We start from the raw sequence: 22192 nt of genomic DNA, 5'->3' as shown, positions 1-22192 counted from the left end.
ACATACCAAGACATGCCCTCCTGCTTCATTAACCTGTTCTTGAACCTCCTTCCCCAAACTTCCTATCTTCAAATCTCTCTTGTCTCAGGCTAGCCTCTTTTCCTGGCCCCTCTTAACCCTTGTCTGAGCCTGAACTCCTTCCCAAAAGAGCTGACTGTGACTGTGGCAAATTACGTGGAAATTGTTTCCTTCATGTACACGTAACAGGCAAGGAATTAATGCAGGAAGAACAGCAGCTAAAGGAATAATTTTCAAATACAAAATTTAATTCTCAGCTTGTAAACAAACAAGAGCTATAGACAGCTGCTTGCCATTATCTTCAAGAAAAAGTCATTCCAGTTCTGATATGATGCAGCTGTGAGAATCTGGAGCAGAGTGGTTCAAAAAGAAGAGTGAGAAAGTGCTCACTGTGGGCTCCCCACCTTTGCTGGGGGCTGCACTCAGCTCTGGTCCTTGTCTGGGCTATGCCTGTGCCTGGCCATGTGCCCTGCTGGTCTGGACCTTGACCCACAGACTTCATTTCTTGTTTGACCTCAGACCTGCCTCGTCTCTATGAACCTGCCCTTGTCATGATGAACTTGCCTGGCAATCACTGCAGTGCTGCCTGATCCAGGTTATTGTCACCAGCTCTGTCACATTCCTTAAAGGAGCACCTTTGTTGATGAGGCTGATGCTGAGGCCTTGCTGTCACCCTTGGCTCATCTCCCTTTGAGGAGAAGCCCATTCTTGCTGACAGATGGGTCCCCAGGTGTTTTGGAAATTCTATCTCAGAAAACAATACTACTGAGTATTGAAATCCCAGCCTTTCAACAGAAATCGATGCTGACTTTGTGTCTTGTATCACAAAATCTGTTCTAAGGCATGATTTACCATAGTTTTATTGATTTTCTGCACAAATCAAGAGAAACATTCCTGAACAAACTTGTCATTCAGCAGAATGCCTTATCTGGAATATACATGACTAGTTGTGTCCCTTTGTAAATGTGATAGCAGTCTTATTGAACTAATTGTCATTTCAGTGTAACTATAGCCTACAAGTTTCCTTTCAGGAATGCTGCAGTTGCCACTTGCCTTGCTTTTCCTAGAAGATCATTTCCAGCACAATTCTTCCCTGAAGATCATTTCCAGCACAATTAATTTGAACACACACTCTCTTTTGAGATATAAGTATCCTATTTTAATAGGACTTTGTGTCCTTTTGAGATGCAGAACTGGCATCTTGAATTTAAAGGCAGGGGCTGAGGAGGCTCAGGCGCCTGCTACCAGCCCATTTTATGGGAGGTGTGTAAAGCCCAGTCTCCAGATCCAGGGCCACTCTGACAACGTTCCTAAAGCAGCCCTGAGTTTAGACTGGAGTTTTCAGCAGGGCCTGAGCCGTGAATAACCAGCAGCGTTTGCGGCTGGCTCTCCTGACCAGCGCTGGCAGCAGCGCGGTGCTGGCAGCGCAGCAGCCTGTGACAAACTGCCCGTGGGAGACCGGGCCCCTTCTCCCGCTGTGCACTCACACACGGCCAATTCACATGTTCCAAAGACACCCTCTGGAACAGCAACATCATGGCCAAGTGTCTCAGAGTGCCCTGATCTTGTAGTGATTGACCTTGGCCCCCCTCCACCAACTCGAATTTCAGGGAGAGCAGTCACACTGGCAATCCAGCTCCGACCATCTGTCACACATCACTGTTACCTCTTTCCCCATCTGACTGTGCTGAATCCATGCTCAGGCAGCTGGGAAGGTGAGTTATTTTGCTTTGCTGACCTGCTGCATTGCCATAAGAAGCTGACCATCAGCAGAGGACTTACCCAAGCCATTGAACAGATGCTGGGTTAAAAATCTGCTGGCTGTAAGTCTTTTCTAAACACACATAACTGCTCTGTAGCTATGCAAGTAGACCCACAGCTGATTATGGGTGTTTCCCCTCCATGTTGCCATGCATTTTAATATTTTAATATAGAATTTTGCTGTTTTAATTACAAAACTGATTTTTTCACCAAATCTTTTAATAACGTCTTTTACCTTCTTCAGCTTAGTCATACTTCATTATCAGCACCCACTAAGTGTCTCTTAAGTCCCAAACTCCTTCTAAATCCATTCTGAATGAACATTTCCCTCCTTCCCTCCCTCCATTTCACCAGACTGTGCAGTGCTAAAAAATACTTAGATATTAAAATGCAGGCAGTTTACCACACTTCCTTTGTGGCCCCTATTTTGAGCTGAAAATGTGAAGAGCTGCAAAGTACTCACTGAAACTGCCATTCAGAAAATCAAAGTATATTAACTCACCAAATCTTTAGTTGGTGGATGATCTTTGGTATCCTCACTATCTCTGATGCAAAAACAGGCTGATAAAACTTTCCATAGATAAATTCAAGATGGAAGCTAAAAAAGCCTATTTCTGGCTGTCTAAAGGTTTGTCCTCCCCAATATTCTCTTTTCTTATGAATCATGGAAACAAGAAGTGGCTATTCAGATGCCAGAGGCAGCAACCACAGCAGTGAACTTTGATAATGATACTCTAAGTATAAAAATCGGAATAGCAAGTTAACTGAGTTATTTACATAGCTGAAAGGTTGTGAAACAGCTTCTAGTGACCCAAACAGAAAGGACAAGCTTCCCTCAGATCTCTAGTGATAATAATAGGTCATGACACCATAAGGCAAATTTGACAAGTCAGAAAATCAGGGGATTGAAGTTTCCTTTAAAGTGATGATTTATAACACTCACTGGAAAATTCTGAACTAGCATCTGCATGAAGTATGTGTGAGTCCAGAAGGTGTGTCTGCTTCTAGCAGTGTTCAAGCTCTGACAGTAGTTTCATAATTTTTGTCATAAAAATTTAAAATTAATGATCCAATTCCCAAGCCTTTGTTCCAGAGTAAGAGGCCACAGAACCTAGCAGAAAATAACACACCAGTTACCACATCATGTTTTCTGTGTCATATCAATGTCTAGAAACTGCATGTTATGAAATGAAGGATAGTAATATCACTATTCTTGATAAAATCATGCAACTTAAGATACTCTGATTATGAGGGGTTAGGCTCTTGTGACAGCAAAATCACTGAAATGAAATCCTTATTCAAGATCTCTTTCAATGAAATGGACCTGTAGGACCCTTGATCTAGACAGTAACAACAGTCACACGCCATTTGTTATTATTTCCACAATATATAATTTGTGTCATATATTTGCAACTGAAAAACAAGAATACACACCAATATAAGCTAGTTATTTAATTACTATCTAACAGTTTATATACCAACTACTTCATGTAAAAAACCCCATGCAATATTGTGGCTGAAAGGTGCTGTATGTTGGGACTGCTCTTGTAGAGGCAGTTGCCTCTGTGATTTCCAGGGAAGGCCATACCACAGTTCTCAGAGCAAACCTCCCAAGAACCAGTTTTCTTCTTGGTAGTTGTTAGATGGTGACAAAGAAGAGGAAAAGCACTTTGCATACCTGCCATCATCAAGGCTTTCACACATTCCGTTCGGCCCTGCATCGCAGACTTCATCAGTGCTGTGAAGCCAAACGCATTCCTCTTCTCAATATCAAGCCCAGGAAAATAGTTCAACAGATAGTTTGTAATGGTTATGTGCCCTTTAAAGAAACAAAAAAGCAGAGAAAATGTGTCACACAATGCTGGTGCTGTCACAAGGATAAACCAAAAATTTACTCCTGCGGGTCTGATAACTGGAAAATGCAGATAATTAATAAGATTTCTTTTCTTTGTGTCCTCTTCCACTCATTGCAGTCACCAGCCTTAGGGTTAAGTGGCTCTGACTTGTGACCAGAATATTGGGATAGAAGGTGGAAAATCTGGGTTCCCACCTTCTCTCAAATTGCTCTCCTTTCTGAAAAGTCAGTTTAAGGTAAGAGAATAATTGAAGACCAGAAATGGTGACTCTGAGGCCATCCAGTTTCTTGACCCAGTGAGTAGCACTGCAGAGGGAATCCCTACAGCTTATGGAAGGAAGGCCCATCACCAGGAGCAATCACCTGATTGCAAAGGTTCAGCTTTCTCCCTCCTCTGGTAAATTTGAGCCTTACAATCATGGTGCTTCATTAAAATTGATGACTGTGTGTAGTTGTTCCAGCCAATAATGCTATCAAACCATGCCAGGCCTGATACAAGAGAAAGGAATATTTTGTGTAGGATCCCGCATTTTCTTTTTCCATCTGAGAGTGTAAAGCCATTTGCCTACTCTCCTGCAGTTGGAAAATGGGATTGATGTTGAGTTTTGGTAGTAAAATAAATTATTTAAGTTCTGTTTCCAAAAGCAACTCTTGTTGCCGTTCATGTGGCTTATCTGCCAGGATAACTGGTGTCTACAAGGCTCTACTGAGGATCTGAAAACATCTCTGGCTAAATGGTTGGAAGACCAATTAAGACATCAAATCTTTATAATTGGACTATCAGATGAATAGCTAGTGCCATTACGACTCATTCAAAACAGTTTTCCCTTCACTTGTCAATCATTTTATGATGCTTTGATGCTCTATAAAATAATGCCGTCTGTCAGGCAGCTGCAACAATCACAATTTAATTAGTAGGAGCTGTAAAAATATTCTCTCATCTCGCTTTGCAGACCAGATGACTATTCTGTAATGCATGCCATTCAAATTCATCTAGAAATGTTACTGAAGCAGATTATAATTCATACAGGACAATTTTAAAAGTCTATAGCGTCACATCTGGTGTGGATTTCATCAGGAGCCACTTTGTACCAATACAGTTCTCCATTCACTTTGAAAAGCAAGTTAAGAAAGTCTTTACCAATTAATTTGTTTTGCAGGTGTTACTCTTTCTCTCCTATAATTTTTTTGGCTCTGTTACCTTTCTGCATAGCTGGAGACTCTCATGAAACCTGAGTAGATGTAGGGGTAATGCAGATCAGATGAGCAACTCCCGAGCCAGAGAAAACCAAATAAAAAGCTCCCTGTACCTTGTGCAGTCTAATGAGAATGATATATGAAGATTCAGCAAACCACAACAAGCTGAACAGAGCAAAAGTGAATTGGGTTCAGAGCAGGATCAAGTGACCTGGTCCTGCTTACTCAATACCGAGGTATCAGCTTTACTGATGCTATGGCACAAAATCAATTCCTAGCAAGGAATCAGCTGCTACTGGGAGCATCTTTGTGCCCAAATGGTTTTTGAGGCTGTGCTCTGGTTCAGTGATGTAGAACATGTGTCTTCACATGAAGGTTTTGAAATCCTGCTTTTTGACCACAGGAACCAGAAACAGACTGACACAAGTAGAAATAATATGAAGGAAGATTTTTCAGCAGTTATTACATCACTGAAGATGTTCGTCCCTTTGCCAAAAGTATAATTAACAGTATGAGATTTTTGCAAATCTGGGGTGATCCTAAGAATTAATCCTGAAAGACCTTGCTTAACCAAAACTCTCCAGGGGGCCAGAAACGGCCTCAAATGAGACAGAAAAAAAAATATCAGCAGTAAAATAAGAAAGAAAATTAAGAAGTTTGTGATTCACAGAAGTTTTGTGTCTCAGGGATTCCTGGAAACCACTTCAGTTTTAATCTAGAGGATCTTCTGTCCTCTGAGGTTTGCTTCAGATTTCCAGTTCAAACAGATACCAAATTCAAAGCAAAAACTCAGAGCTGCCAAGTTTTAGTTCAAACCCTGTCATACGCTTTTGATTTAATGCCATGAAGTTTGCTGTGGTTCTCCTGTGTCTACGTGAACAAGCAGCCTGTACCTAAATTGTGAACTGGGTGAGTCTCCCATGATGTAAATTCTGCTATAAACAGAATGCAGCTCTAAAATAGATGAGCCTGGGCTCAGTCTGTTTGGTGATACTGAATCCAAAGCAGGTTCTTGCTGTTTGTAAGCCAGATCTACTTCCTACCAGAACTGGCATGCTAAGGGTTTACTTCTGCCTGCGAGCCATATTTAGAGATCAGCACAGATGTCTGTAATAGCTTAATTCACTTAATTGCTGCCACAAAGGAAAGGCCTATAATGATAACAACATTACCTAATAGTCTGTGTAACACAGGCAGAAGGATGAGCTGCATGGTAAGGAAGACCCTTTGTCAAATAACATTTCACTCCTGAATTGTACCTGCAAAACGCTTGTGTTTGGCCAGTGAGAAGTGAAGGCTTTCTCATGGATGGATGTAACCAAGGACACCCTGAATGCTCTATCCTCTGGGTGTTTTAGGTGTTTGTGTTCTCATGTCTTTCTTAATAAACAGAAACTGGGATAACTTCCAACTTTGTGTTCCCAGCCCTACACCTTGCCCCAAACTGGTGGCTGTAACATAAAACATCTATACTTTGTAAGTGTACTTACTTAACACTCCCTCTGAACCCCAGTGCATGCCATTTACTACACACTGGTGTAGTTATAGCTCCATCAGCAGCAGAATGGAGAAAAAAAAGTTATTTTCCTTCTTTTCCCCTTTTTTTTTCTTTAATAACTTTCTTTCCTCCCTTTCTTTCTGCTCGTTATTTCAATCACTTGTTTGTATCAATCTCCCTTTTTTTTCTGCACTGTCCTTGTAATGACATTTAATGATTTTGCTTCTGCATCCATAACATCACCACCCATTTTTGGGCACCACCTGCTGCAGACTGCAATGCACTTACAGTTCTGGAAGGCAAGCTCTCTTCAAAAAGGGATATGAGAATTAAGAAATATTGAGAAAGCGGGCAAATAAACCAATTTTCAAATGTGAAATCTGCACACAAAGCAGAGAACTTTGTGGTTATTTTTCTATAGTAATAAGCTTTTTAAGACAGTACTGCTTTTCAGTGATCCTTCCAACCTGTCTTTTTCTGGTCAACCCATGCAGAAAGCTTCAGCCTTAGATACTTTTGTTGGAGGATAAGAATCTCAAATTATCAAAAACAATACGAGGAACTGAATTCACTCATCTTCTGAGAATCTAGTTGCTCTTTAATTTAATCCTATTTAATTCAGAAGATGCTCATATTTTACCATCATATCTGGGCAGTCATGAAATGACGTAGGCAAGTGTGGATTTTAAACTCCTCAGCACAAGTGAAGAGACTCCTCTGTCATCTCTTTTGGTATCTATATCTCATAATACAGATGCAGACTGTGAAACACAAGGCACAATTCCTCAGGGCCACACCTTTTTTCCCATTCAGCTCCTCTCTGGAGCCTGGCTATACATGATGGCCCACCTGGCAGAGGATCATAACAAAAGGGGTAGCACTTTCTGAAACCTTCACATGCCACCTTATAAATACCCAAAATAGTGTGGATTTGCTATGAGACTTTCCACAGGAAAACCTATAGTTTTGGTATAAACAACAGTGATCTCAGAAAAATTTGTTTTGCAAAAATGTGATTACTTTCACAGCCTAAAGTTAACCCCTCTCCCAACAAATAAATTCTCCAGTAAAGGCAAGCTTGCATAAGCTTTGCTTTCAGGTCTTTATAATACACTGCTCAGTGTTACTGTTTAACAGCCAGCAATAATTGAGCAGCATCTATTGCACTGTAACTCCTCTGGTTGCAATGTTAGCCTCACACTAATCTCTATTAACACTGCAGCAGTATCTTGTGATAATTAATTAAATAACTGGTGTAAACTCTGTAGCTCAGGATTAGCATAGGCAGGGGAAAACACCCAAGTTGTTGGAGGTTTGTATAAGCTTCTGTTGACTACAGTCATTTTGGGATCAATAGCAAGTACTGGCAGAGAGTGTCAAGTCAATGTCAGTGCACTGGATTAATTCTGAGCTCATTATCATGAGTTATAAAGGTCAAGAAGGAGGCAGTGTTAAACCTTTTTTAGTCCAAATTTATATTTGGGCAGACAAATAAAAGTAGATTAGTGTTTTGGAGACCTTTCCACCTTCTTTGGAAAGCTACTGTACTCATGACTTTGCTATGAATGTGGTCACAGTTCTTTCTTCCAGTATTCAGGACCTATCTTGCAGGAACTTTGGCAGAGTTCACTTTTTGATCCAACTCAAAGCAACTTTAGGTGCTACCTGGAAATTTCCAGTGGAACTATTACTAAATTGACATGAAAACCAAGCTGCTCCAATCTTTAGAAGTGGCTTATACTGTCCACTGATATCCCCTGACGGAAATTTGTTCCCTTCAGGCAGCCAGTGTCTGGGAGTGAGGACTATGTCCCATGAACTCCCATCCCAGACTCTTCCATAGTCAGCAGACACGATAAAGACCAGCTATGCATTTCCTGGTAAAGTGACTGCTTTGGCAGAACGCACCTGAAGGATGCACAGGAAACCAGAGATGCAGAGCCAGGCAGCCCCTGGAACAGATTTCAGACTACAAAGTGATGGCATCCTTCCTTGGAGAATTTTTTTCTGATTTACATGCTTTAGCACTTTGTTAACACTTGTTAGAGAAAACTAAAGCTTCCCTTAAAGATTAAAGCACAGCCCTTCAGTTTTAACAGAAATAATCAAAGGATTGTTTTCTATCTGAACACTGGAAACAAGGAACTCTCCTGGGAGTTTCCCTTACATCTACGCGATCTGTTACACTTGTTCACTGAATATTACCATGCTGGGTGGGATAAAAGAAAACCTTGTGCTAAATCCTGCTCTCACTCCAGCCTGCATCAGGATTTTAGCATGGTTGATGCCGATATCAGCTGTTACAAAAGGATCATTGGCAAATACTAAATCCTGCTGAGTTTTTTTTTTGCTTTTTATCTATGGAGTGGATGAAGACTGTTTTAGCAGCTAAGGTATTTCTTAATGATGACATGTTCCTGCAGTCATCAATTACTAGAGACCCTCTGGGGTAGGTGCAGCAAGCATGGGAGAAAAGCACTAATGCAGCACATTACATGTCCACAGTGTTCAATTGTTGCTTGTCAGAGCAAACTTTGGAAAACCAGCTGAAAGGAACAAAGCACTCTAATACTGCACACTTGGGACAATATTTTCTTTATTTTTAAGTTAAAATAATTAATTGTATCTATTAAAAATGTATAGCTTTTGCTGCCCTAATCTACTGGGTAAATACTACTGTATATTAATTAGTTCAAAGAAAATCACGACAAACCTAGTTGGGAGTGGGCTTGGCCAGAATTATTTTACACAGAATAATTTCTTTCAGGGAAAAAAAAAATCCTAAAAAAAAAGTAGCCTAAACACACATTCCTCCCAAGACCCTGCATGTCAGAGGTGGTGCAGAGGGCCTTACCTGCCTGTGCAGCTGTAATCAGAGCCGTGTTCCCTTCGTTGTCCTGCCAGTTCACATCAAGGTGAGGGCATTGTGCTAAGGCTATTACAATATCCACATAACCTTGGTAACAGGCAACGATAAGACCATTCTGTAAGTAAAGTATAAAGGGAGAGTTAGGTTTGCCAGACTGAGAAAAGTTCGCTACAGAAGCTTACTAGACAGCTCTTTTGATTTCTTTTCCCCCAGACTGAAGAACTGAAAAGATACCAGCACAAATAGTGATCAGCTCCAGGCACAGTGTTCATATCCAAAACACTTCTTTTTATCTCTGCCCTTTGGCAAGTAATGTTTGATACTCCTCAGAAATACCGAAAAGAGTAGGTATTACATTATGCTACATGCAAAGTAACTGTTTATAAATGGCTTATGCTTATATGGCTATATACTCAATACCAAAATGAGAATAAATCTAATTTTATTATATAATAAAATGAACCCAGCAGGTAAGATGAATTGGACCTGCTCTGAATATTAATTCTCTGAAAAACGACTACTTGTTTGGTGAAGGGGAAGTGATAGGTAGGAGCTGTGTTCCTACTGCCTGTTGTTATCTTTAAATAACTCAAATTTCCCATTAGAACTATGCCTCCTTTTTTTATAATCATAAATAAAATTAAATTGCTTTTAGTGGTCCTGTTTAATGTGCTTTATGACAGCTGGAGACTGTAAAATTTCCAGGAGGAAGCCAAGCCAGGAGGAAAACCTTGTAACTAGGTTTGGTACCCAGGTAGTGTTTCACTCCACAGCAGCAAACCGACAGCTTCCCTAAAATACAGCAGAGTACCACTTGTCATTAATTAAATGGAAGCACAGCGCTTAATCCTGGCTGCTCTCTTGACCACTGGGATTAAAGCCATTATCTCCAGTCTCCAGGATTACTTGGGCAGCCCTTGCTCATCTGCTTGGGGCTGACGGGTGCAGAGGGGGGCAGCCGCAGATAAATCCGCGCTCCCTGCGCTGCCTCCTCGCCGCAGCGCCTCACTCAGAGTGCCTGAGCTCCGCCTGAGCATCTGACTGCCGAAAGGATGGGGCACAGACACAAATCTCAGACTGCCTGCCAACCCTGCCTGCCTGAAATGCACTCACAAGAAGGACTTGCAAGGAGAACCTGGTTATGAAAACAGAATGGCCCACCCAGGCTCCTCCATCATTTTTCTCCTGCCTACATATTCTCTCTATTTCTTTTCCCCATGGAAATTATCCCCGTAAGACAGAGATGTTCACCAGATGACAACTGTGGCTTCTGATTTATTGTCATCTTAACTAGCTGGTTACTTACTCAGTGTCCAGTTTCACTGTCATTCTGGATAGTTCTGTTGGCTGAGGTGGCAAACACCTTCACTGAGATACAGGAGTGGTACCTACTCTTTAGGCCATTCACAGGCTATATTGGTTATTTCTCAATTACATCTTTCAATAAAATAATTACTCTGCTTTCTTTCGTTCTCAATTCACTCTTGCCCTCAGCATGAAGCAACACCTACCACTGCTTTATAAAGAGCATCTTCATTTCCTTGTGAAGAACCTGTAATACTTCAAAGCCTTCTATTGAAATCTTACAGAGGATTCTGTCAAAAGTCATATATTTTCCTTTTTTTCTTCTTTTTTTTTCTATTTTTTGTTTTTTTACTTTCCATATGTACTTTCCTGGTGGGATTGTGCAGATTAATCCAAGTTTTACTGTAAAACTTTTCATTTTTAAGAAAAATGTGTCAATGTCCATTGTAAGGACTTGAGCAATATTTCAATTCTTTAATAATTTAATTTTTCACCCAATGATCAAGATATAGGTCTTTACAACTCCAAAAGCTGTGCAGATTTAGAGCACCATGCCATAATTCAGTAAAATGTTTGTTACTTATGATAGCAGAAAATTAAGTTTACAATTGTTTGGAGACCAAAAGCTTTTAACAATAAGAAGAGAGATTCTATTGCTCACTGCAAAAAAATGGCATTTTTGAAGATAGTTTCAAAAAGGCTTTAAGAATAACTAAAAGTAGCTATCATCTCTAATGAAAAAAATAAAAACCTGCCTCACCCAATATCTGAAGGATATTTTCACTGGATATTTTTTTTTCTAAAAATAGTTATCAGATGCCTAAAATAAGGTTTTTTTCTCTCTCTCTCTTTGTAAAAGAATAAAATTAAAATATTGCAAAAATATAGTAAAATATTGTAAAAAAATTAGTAATGAACATTAGTTTGGGGTGGTATTTTTTGTGGGTTTTTTGTTGTTGTTATTGTTATTGTTGGGGGTTTTTTGTTTGATTTGGTTTGGTTTGGGTTTTCTGCAAGAGGTTTTGGCATTACAGTATTGAGGGATTTTGTCCTACTTTTAGTGGGTACCTCCATCAGATAGGAGCTAATGCATCTAACACTGGCATTCTGATTTCAGCAGATATGAGACACAAATTATCTTCAAATCAATCAAACTCACTCACCATTCTGAGTTTAAAAACCAGAAGGATTACTTAGGTGTCAACATTTTCTGAAGTTTATTTTCCAAAGATGCTATCAAAGACTGCTTGCTTGAGGATAAAGAAAGGCAACAGAGAGCAGGGGCTTTCTGAGGGATTATATGATGCAGTAGCATGGAAAATCATCCTTGAAGAAGAGTTTTACAAATCTGTAGTGGGGCAGATAAGAGTGTGAGAACCCAATAATCAGTGGAGTGTAGGCCCAGCAGTCCCTGGTTGAGAAGTAAAACAAGCAATGGCATGAGGACATAAAAACAAGTCCTTCTGTAAAGCTGATGTGGTTTTTTTCACCCATTGCAGGTGTATGGAGAGGTGGGTGAGACAGACTGCTTGCTGAGGGACTGCTTTCCTTTGCATAACCCTTCCAAATGTGTCATATACTGAAATGGGGTGCAGGAGGCTGAAGCTTTACTATGAAAGTTGCAATAAGCTTCTGGATTTGATGGTTATTTCCCAAACCCTCATGCAATGATACAATGATAATTTGTGTTATCAGGTTGCTTTGATTTTTCCTTTTTTTTCTCCTCTGTATCCATTTCTGACCCTGTGTATATTCTGCTTGCTGAAAGCTAGTACAAACAGATCAGCCAGCATGAGCAATCAGTCAGTATCAAAATGAGTTATTAGTCTGGAATCTTTAAGTTCATATACCAATAAATACTATCATATATTAAAAACCCCTTCAACAGTCTCAATTAATAAGTGATACAAGATCACCTCCTGCAAATTGCCTTTTGAAGCAATCAATAAAGCAGTAGCCTGTATCACAGCAGCCTACAGAAAAATACAGCTGTGCACTTAATGTCTTTTCAAAATGTAAAAATAAATGAGTTTGAGTTAGAAAATACTGAACCTGAACAATCTGGTTATCCTGAAAAGAGAGAAGACATTAATATTCCACCAAAGGCATCCATTATTCTACTCCTTATATGAAAGGCCACAGTGCAATTATGAAATGGTCAGTGTATATAGGAAAAAAAGTAAATTTTTAAATTGAAACCTACCATTACTTTTATCAGCAAGATCAATTCTCAGAAGTATTCACTACTTATGAAGGCTTTAGGAGAACGGAAGATTGATAATTCTTAAAAGTATGCCCTCTGCCTCAAAGGACTTTTCTCCTTCAATAGCATCCTTTCCCCTCTCTTCCCTTCCATATGTCCTCAAATACCACTTATTTTAAACAGTAATAAAAAACTAGTGCCATTAATATATAGCAATAAACTTCAATTGTTTGACAGTGCAACTGTACATATGTCACAGCATGCAAGCAAAGTACCCCTGCTTTTCAAGTCATCTGACTTGCTCTCCCCCAGTCAGTGGCCAGGGTTGCTGCCTATCATTCCCCCAGACCAATGAAACAGATCCTCTGTGCAAAAGAGATGTAAAATATGAAACAAGGTTTGCAACAGGTCTTATTTCATTTTTCAGATACCGCACGCAGGCTCTGTGTGACAAACAGGAAAGCGTGAGTCATCCATCACACCAACTACATTAACATTTACTGTCATTTTTCCACAGAAGGGGAGGTTGAAAGTCAGCTCAGTAATGGGTTTTTTTCCAAGTAGAAGCCACAATCCTTCCAGGTGTTGGGGGCTCTATCTTTCTTCTGTGGAATATTTGGCATTTCACGGAGCTTTCCCACAGTTTTTCTGTAGTATATGATATATCTGATATTCTGTGTAACCAGCACAGTTTTGAAAGATCCCCCTTTGTTTTGAAGTGACAGCAAAATTAATAATATTTAGACTATATGACATAACAGTCTCAGATAAACTACTTGTTTTCCATATATTCTAAATAAAGTATAACTACTTTTGTTATTTTCTTCTCACAGTACACAAATTACCATAGCAGGCATGGGACTACCTGAAGATAATCAGAGGTTGCAACACCTTCCTCAAGCAGTGAATCTTTTGATTCTGTTTAAAACGTTAGTTCTCCATGTGCCTTTGATTTCATGCAAGACTGGAATAGTGCTGCCACTATGAAAATAAACTCTGTTTTGCTCAGCTGTGTTGGCTAATGACATAATAACATGACTGATTAAGTGAGGTAATGGGTATCTCAGGAGACAATTTTATAAATCAGATATTATGACAAAATTACTGATTTAAGGCTATTTGTACGCTAGATCATTACAGATAATAGAGATCACAAGAAATACTCAAGGATCAATATTGAACTCGAGCTGAATAACAAGCAAATCACATACAGGATGCAATTAATTTAGCTCTTTAAAACTTATCTTCAGGCAACTTATTTTCCACCAAGATGCTGAGAATGAAAACGGCTTATAGTTTTTTGCCAATTACCCCAGAGAAAAGTGAGTCTGGCAAAAGGCTAATTTGGCATTACCCATTGCTCTCCACAAGCACTGTGATAAACAGCTGTCCAGTTTGCTTTGCATGCATCTGTGATGACAATTCTGCAAGGTTAGTTTACTAGCAGTGATTAAAACCACATGTAATTGAATTAAACGAGATAATGATTCATTGTAATCCATAATCACATGCAAGGACAACAATGAAAATTAAGTCTAAGTTAAAAACATGTTATGAAAAAATATCAGAAGTAGTAGAAATGAAAGAATAAAAAAAAAGGAATAAAAAGTTGTGTTGAAGAAGCATTTTCTTGTTGAGTCATTAAAAAATAATTCATATGTTTAATATTTTGTCTTATACAAAACTCTCACTATAACAGAATTATATATAAAACTATAATTCTCATACAAAGCAAAAAAAAAAAAAAATTAAAATCGGGTCAAGTATTTCAAAGTAAATCTCCCAAAGTCATTTGAGGGTAATTACGATAATTCTGATGTCCACTAAAAGCTCTGCAACTGTGTTAAACTTCACCCTAACAGAGATTCTGAATTTATGTTTTATTAAAAAAAAGCAAAATGTAGCACTGACCACCATGGTCTGCTATATATTAATTTTTGTATCACACACTAAACCTTCCAGTATAAAAATAGCAATTGGAGAAACTTTCAAAAGTGGCTTGAACTCGTCTTATATTTGGTTTAGGTTGGTTATTTCAACAGCAACAGAGATAAGGTAATTATTCAGGTCATCAGACCCGTGAGAAGCAGTGCTTATGTGCTACAGGAATCCATCAAGCACATAAGCCCTCATATTATCTGCAGAAAATAATTTAGGCTGACCTTTTAAAGAAAGGGCTGCAACAGCTTAGTCACATGTGCATTTGTATTGGGAAAGTGACAAAAGAAAGAACTGGAAATTTAAATAAATTTTGTCCAACCGTTGCTTGATCAAAACCCCACCTGCCTGGAGGGGGCAAGGGGGGAGAGGCTAATTTTGCCAGGGAAAATCATCAGAGAAATACAAAAGGACATCCAAGCAGGGATGGAGCATCAGCATGCAAAACTCTCTGCCTGCTCTGCAGAGGAACAGAGTAGCCCAAAGCCCAACCCTGTATCCAAAATCAAGCTCAAATGGCACTGCCCCTGTCTCAATACTGAAGGCACAAAACTGCCACCTTTGCTTTGCAGCATTATGAGCATTTATAGATCCATTTCCCAGTATGGACAGCACTCCACTACACAAAAACACAGTCTAGTCCGTGGACACATAGATGATGACCCATCACTTCTCCACTCCAATTTTTGGGATATGTTCAGCTTCACTATTTCATAAACACCTCTTCAATCAGTCAGGTCACATGTCTTTAAGTAAAGGTGTATGTATCATCTCTGCAGAAATCCTTACTTAATCTATTCTAATCCAAATCCCCATGATCACCTCTAAAAATAGTCCCAGGAAAGTTCATTTTACTACGCCTGCAAAAGCTTGCATTACACAACGAAGAGAGCCCGTGCCACTTGTGTAATAAAGCAGGCAACAGGAAAAGGTTGTAAAAATAGTGGGACTTTCCTTATTTACTAGCATGTGTGTCATCTGAATTGGTTTCAGCATCACTGGTGATATAAGCAGCTGGCAGAAACCTCGGAAGTAACTGCTAAGAGCCATAAGGGACTTACAGGGCAATTAAATACGTGCTGTGTAGTCAGAGATGTTCCAGTGGGTAGGATGTATAAGAAATATGTGGCAATTCTGAGAGATAATTATGAGCTATTAACCCTTCTCTATTTTTGTTAATAATATCAAGATACATAGTAAAAGCAAATAATTCAGTAGGAAATCTAAACCCCATGAGCTGCTGGGGACTTAAGGGTTGTGCACTGTTCTATGGGAGGCTGGAACATGTGCCCAGCTCCTGCGTTGCCCCACATATCCTAACACCAGCCATCCAGCTGCCTTTTGGCACAGCACCAAGGTCCAGGGGAGAGGACAGCTGAAGAAAGGATCTTCAGCCCATGGGAGGCCTGATGGGAGCAGAACTGGAGCATTACACTAGTGATCCTTTTTTTCTCCTCACTCCTGCAGGGAGTTCTCATCTTCCCATGAGGCAGAGTCCAGGTAAGACAGCACCTGGGTGCTTGGGAGCCCTGCACCTCATCCTGCACCCCAGGGATGCTCCAGGAGCAGTGGAGGGCGACTTCTCTCTGACACTTCTCTACCTGCTCCATCTGCCACCACCTCTCACCCCAGATCACGCCAAGTCCAAAGGCCTGGAGGGCTGATGAAGCACAGGAGGCATTTTTGGGCTGTACAACCTGACCAGCAGCCGGTGATGGCCGGCACCCCCTGTCCCCATCACCAGAGCAAGGGGCTGCTTTGTTCCTGTATGGCATCCCCCTGACAATCATTTCCATGGCAGAAGTAGGCCAGAAGCAGAGGCACTCAGGATTACATCTAACAATGGGAACAGCCCTGCAGAAAAAGTATGAGCCAAGGGATGCTGCTCTGACTGAGTGACAAGAGGTCTGGGCTGCATTGCCAGCTGTTTTCCTCTGACTTATGCTGACACTTGATGACACTTCTTGGAACAGCAGCAACTGGATCTACGTTATCACATGAAAAATCTTTTACTGTTCTTTCCTCTCAGAACCTCAGCTGGAACTGAACATATGAACAAGATCCAGCTGCAGCCAAAACTAGCTTGGGCATATTTTAATGTTGAGGTGCTTGAGTTAGGAAGTTTAATGTTATTCTATTGACACATGCTAAATAAACCCGCACAACTGCTCAAGATGTTAGCAGAGATACAAATTCATGCTCAATATCAATTTCGTTAAAATACTGTATTATTTTTTCAGTGACAGCTGGTAAAGGATTAGGAATCTACTCATCAATCTGAAGTTTCAGCAGGAGAAGAAGTTCCTTTGCTAATCACAGCCTACTGACGTGCAACACAGCAATATACAGAATCAAGAAGTTTATATGGGAAGAGAGGAAACTGGGATCATTTTCCTACAGAGTGATATTTGATATATGCAATCAGTGCAAAATAAAGCTTTGGAATGTATGCAAGACCTCTGGTGGCAGCAGAACTAAACAAGGCATAATTTTAGAGAAGGACTAAGTAAGGAAACTTTAGGGAAACACTACTTAATACAAATAACATATCCTTCAAATGAATTGACAGGTCATACAGTGGAGCTTACCAGCACTATACATAAGATAAAAGGAAGTTGTATCAGGATTCAATAACATGGCAGAATAGCCCAGAATTCCATTTTTGAGAAAGGGTTCTATGTTCTGTTTGTGAGGTGCCTGGCTGCAAAGAACAGAAAGTAGTGTGGGAAAATGGTAGGGGAAGCAACACAAATTTTGTCAGATGGAATTTCGTATTTTCATTTTATTTAGACTGTCACGTTGGATACAACTAATAAATAGTGATATCCCTAATAAATAATGCAGCCTTTACTAATCCTAGCTTACCTGTTTGTACTACACATATGTAATCAGTGTTAGGTCTGTCAAATGTTAGTGCTAAGACTTCGTAGTGTTGGTGGTAGTAACGCATGATCCATAGCAGACAGGTTTGTACAGTCCTCTTTGTTATGCCTGGTTTGGCAACAGTGCTAAACACAGGACATTCTGTTTCTAAAAAATGCAAGAGGTCTGGTTTCAGAAAAAAAATGTAAATTATGTACTGTGAGGGCAGTGGGGTACTGGAGCAGGCTGCCCAGGGAAGCTATGGATCCCCATCCCTGGCAGTGCTCAAGGCCAGGTTGGACAGGCCTGGAGCAAACTGGTCTAGTGGGAGGTGTCCCTGCCCATGGCAGAGGGGTTGGAACCAGATGATCTTTAAGGCCTCTTTGAACCCAAACCATTCTGTGATTCTGTGTGCTGGACTTTAATGAGGGCATCCTGACATAAAACCTGAAAGCATTTCTACCACAAATCCCTTGTCTTTACTTCAACATGCTTGGAACATTAGCAACCCAGTCCATTAACTGCAGAGGGCTGGGGAGGCAATGTGACAGACTCCTGCCAGCATCAGGGTCCTGCTACAGTAAGTGGTGAGTGGATTTTAAGTTCATTTCTTTTTCTTAACTGGCTTGATATGCAATGTTTGCAAAAGCTTCCAATGGCTGGAAAGCATTTTGTGAACAAGGATAATGTGTTTCTGGGTGCTTAAATGAACAGTATGTTGCTGTGCTTTGCTTGGAACAGCTGTTTCCAGCTATCGATAGATTCAAAGCAGAAAAGTGCTGACTGCTTCCTCCTGAGGACACCTGAGGCTGGGATCACCTGCTGCTTTGGCTGTTTGCTGCACAAAGCTGCAGTGGGTTTGACCATCACTGGAAAAGAGATTGTTTGTAAAGAAGCTCAAACTGTACCTTTTGTGGATGTAACTGTATGTAAAACATTTTGAAAAGTCTCTCAATTGCCAAATTACTTCAAAATCCAATGTCGAAATTGTAGTCTTCCCACAAACTCTGTCACTGAAGCATTTTGTTTATTCTATTTTCAGAAAGACAAACCTCCTAAAAGGTAAATAAAATGATAGTCAAAGCTGGCTCATCTAACAGCATAGCCAAACCTGGTGTGACTTGTATGCAGTGTGATCTCTCAACACAGAAGACCTCTGGGAACATTCAGAAACAGGTTTAGACATGAACTCCAAGTCCTGTGCCTGACAAACTCTACTGTTAACTTCTCTCCTTGTGTTTAAATATACATATACCTTCATACACACTTAGGATGAAAAGGAGAGGTTGCATCATTTAAAAAGCATTTTGTAGGGCATTCAGAGGCCATGTGAAATGCATTTTGTGCACTGACATATCTGTCAAAAAGAGCTTCCTTTGGCTTTAAACATATGATTCAACTCCTCTCTGTGTTTAATAGATGCATTTTCCTTTTTGTTGTGTTCTGTCAGATGCAGGCAGATTGTAGTTGAGATCTGTTGCAAGAAGCTTAATAGAGTGTTTGAATGCATAGTTTGTTTCTTTTTTTCAGGAGACCTCTCCAAAAGTAGTGACTCTCAAAATCTTCGTAAAGATAGATTTCAATTTGACACTGAGCAAAAGATGAATGTACAACCCTTTCTGCCGTCAGGATCTATCACTGTATCAAATCTGTCTCTTCTGTAAAAAACATTTTAAAGCCACCAGAGCATTTTCACTGTGAAAGTCTCGGAAATGACCAGTGATGAGCTTGCAAGCACCCTCTTGTGGCAGCACGGTACTGTAGTTTTGTTTAGGAAAGACCTTCCCAAGAAATTTCCCAAGTTTTCCTCCGACTTCTGTAAATTCATTTTGCTACTGAACTTCTGAGCCTTTTGGTTGTGAAATCACACCAGACCCAAATCTCATAATGAAAGAGTCCAGGAACAGGTCTGTCTGTTAGTGGCTAATCTGCCACTGGGGGAAAAAACAAACCCCAAACCCCAACCAACTAAAAAGCCCCCAAAAAGCCCAAAACTTTAAACCTAAAAGCTCTTTTTCCTCAGAAGAAAATCATGTTGATGAAGTAAAATACCCATCAGGGTGAAATCTCTTCCTTGCAGAGGTCTTATTCCCACCAAGAAGAGCAATTGCACTCCCTTCTTGTGACTCCAGAGAGCAGCACTGACCACACGCTACACACGGTGCTGCAGAATGAGGTGGAACTAGATGAGATTTAAACTCCCTTCCAACCCAACCCATTGTGTGACTCTAAGATTCAATAATACCACACACAATAGTGCCAGCCTATTTCCTCACCCTTTGTTCTAAAGAAGCTGTAAGAGCACTGGAAGCCCAGTCTCCAGGTTAGAGTGCCACTTGACAAAGAATTTCATAATGGCATTAGTGGAGACGTGACTCCCTCGTGTCTTCTTCCCAACCAATCCTGTGCTCCACCTCTTGAACCTCACTGCTTCCTTTTCCCTACCACTTCCAATAATAACCCTCCCTCTTGATCTTGGATCTTCTAATAATGAGCTTATTGATCCTGAAATTGACCCAAATGGGGCAGGAAAAAGTGGTAAACTTTCTTCCCCAGTGAAAAAAAAAAAAAAAGGAAAGGAAAAGGACCGGCTGCCCTTGCACTGCAGAAGGGCACCTGTGTCTCAGATGAGAGTATTAGTATTTCCCCTACAGGATTCACCTTACATACTTCAGTCTAGGTGTGCTATCACACAGCAACAGTCAAAACCCTCTTTTCAAAGAAGAGGACAACCTCTTCTTTGAAAAAGGGGTAACAACAAGGGGTAACAACAACCTTGTTGTTCATTGCAATGCAAGGCAAATACCAATGTTCAGAAAGAAATGTACATTGAAATATTACTAGTAGATATGAAAGGGATCCTCCACCTGGACCAGGCATTACCATTTTGCTTTTATCAAGCAAAGATCCCAACGATGGGATCTCATTATCTTGCTTCTTCAGTTTATCATCAGCTACTGCAAGTGACAGTGGTTCTTTGGATGTCAAATCTCCAGGTTCTTGAAAGCCCTTATTATTATGCTTTCACCCAAAGAACGAGATTCCTTCATCTAGATTATGCTTCTGGTTTTACCTGTTTTCCACTCATTTATGCCCCTTCTTGTTCTGTCCATAACCCCAAGAAAGCAAAAGATTTTTTTTGTGCATAAACATTAAAAAAGTCTCCTGCTTTTTACTAGAAAACAAGTGTTTTTGAGCAATAGATGCATCTGTGGTGAATGGATGAGACTGTTTTTCACTCAGAGATCTAAAGTGGATTTTTGTATGTGTGGATTAGTGTCAACTCTTGTGATCCTAAAAGGTTGCAATCCTGTAATCCTACAGCTCTGTGGAGTGCAGCTGCTGTGGAATATCACAGATGACCATGTTGGAGGCAAAAAAAAAATTATTTTTATAGGTATTATGCCTAGGATTCAGGCCTGTGAAACTCGGAGGAAAATACTACAGCTCCTGACTTCATAGGAAGTTTTTCACTCTTTCCCACCTATGCATGGCTTATTACTAGTGCTCCACAAATTGCGCTAAAAAGTGAATCTCCATAAAAAGAAGAAAAAAAAAAAAGGGGAGGGAGAGAGAAGAGGCAGTAATGCACTATTTTTTTTAACAGAATCTTGGAAAATTCAGTTTCTGAATCCTGGAGATTTTCAGTTGTGGGTGAAAGGCCTACCTTCAAACAAAATATGCAATTTTGCCGTAATGCACCGTTCATGAGCACTATAAATTTTATTCTCACCATTTTAATCTTTTATAGCTGTTAGAACCACTGGTGACTGTGATCGCATTTTAAACTACAGCAGAACACATGACCTGTGTTTCAGTAAGACCTCAATTTTTTATGTAAATGTGCTTTGGTCAAGGGCAAACTGGGTTTTGTGTTCTTGTGACTTGCACCTACAACATCGACTCTGTACTGTTCATGGCTGATTAGAGAGCAAGGACTCCTACTATAAAACCCATCAACCTACAATTCTGTCTATTTAAGCAATAAAGTAACTGATAGGCTGCACACAGCCACTGGAGAGGAAATCCACCGTGCCTCAGGCTTCTCATTAAGGAACGGTTCCTTCCTGAAGGTTTAACATCACCCTGTGAAAAATACATCTATTTTAAGAAAAGGCAGAGTTACAGTTTTGAAAGACCAAAGACTAGCACTTGGCTAAACCAAGAACACTGCAGCTACTGGCTTGCAAGTCCTAGTGAATAGCCTCACATTAATTTAGTGCTGCATTTAGGGAACAGACTTATCCACCTTATTAATCTGAAAGAGGCTCAGCCTGGCATTTTTTGTTTGATAAAACACACACTGTGACATAGAATCAATCTGTCCAGAGGGACATTTTTTTCCTCTAGTAGCTCATGAGATCTTTATACTCAACTTTTTAAAAATACTGAATAATGCGGTTCAAAAGCAGGGTTGGAGTTTGCTGTTGGTTTGTTGGGGTTTTTTTTAAGTGTGCATTCCCATTTTTAATGTCCCTTTTATTATCTCCGTTGGCTAGATAAGGATTCACTGTAGCTGTAACAGGTATCAGGGTGTGAGCAGACAGTTCGAGAAAGGCAAAGCTCATGTTTGGAATGCCCAGGCAGGACACAGTAGCATTGCCATCTTACCTGTCCCAGGTTACCTACAGTATTACAACTTGAGTTTGATAAGCAAATGCAGCACACACTGGTATTGCATGTTCT

General features: G+C 40.2%; 1 protein-coding gene across 1 annotated transcript in view; it reads right to left on the bottom strand.

Annotated features, from left to right (window-relative positions):
* ANKRD33B (ankyrin repeat domain 33B) overlaps window positions 1-22192 on the bottom strand; it is a 42921-nt gene that overhangs the window by 3522 nt on the left and 17207 nt on the right. The window contains exons 2-3 of the mRNA XM_063420004.1: window positions 9184-9313; window positions 3458-3598 (exon numbers count right to left, since the gene is read on the bottom strand). Of these exons, the coding sequence (XP_063276074.1) occupies window positions 3458-3598; window positions 9184-9313 (271 nt within the window). The remainder of the gene's footprint in view (window positions 1-3457; window positions 3599-9183; window positions 9314-22192) is intronic.

Source organism: Prinia subflava, chromosome 1 (assembly GCF_021018805.1).
Source record: "Prinia subflava isolate CZ2003 ecotype Zambia chromosome 1, Cam_Psub_1.2, whole genome shotgun sequence".
In the NCBI taxonomy this organism is placed as follows: domain Eukaryota; kingdom Metazoa; phylum Chordata; class Aves; order Passeriformes; family Cisticolidae; genus Prinia; species Prinia subflava.
This window is presented reverse-complemented; position numbering and strand designations above follow the sequence as displayed.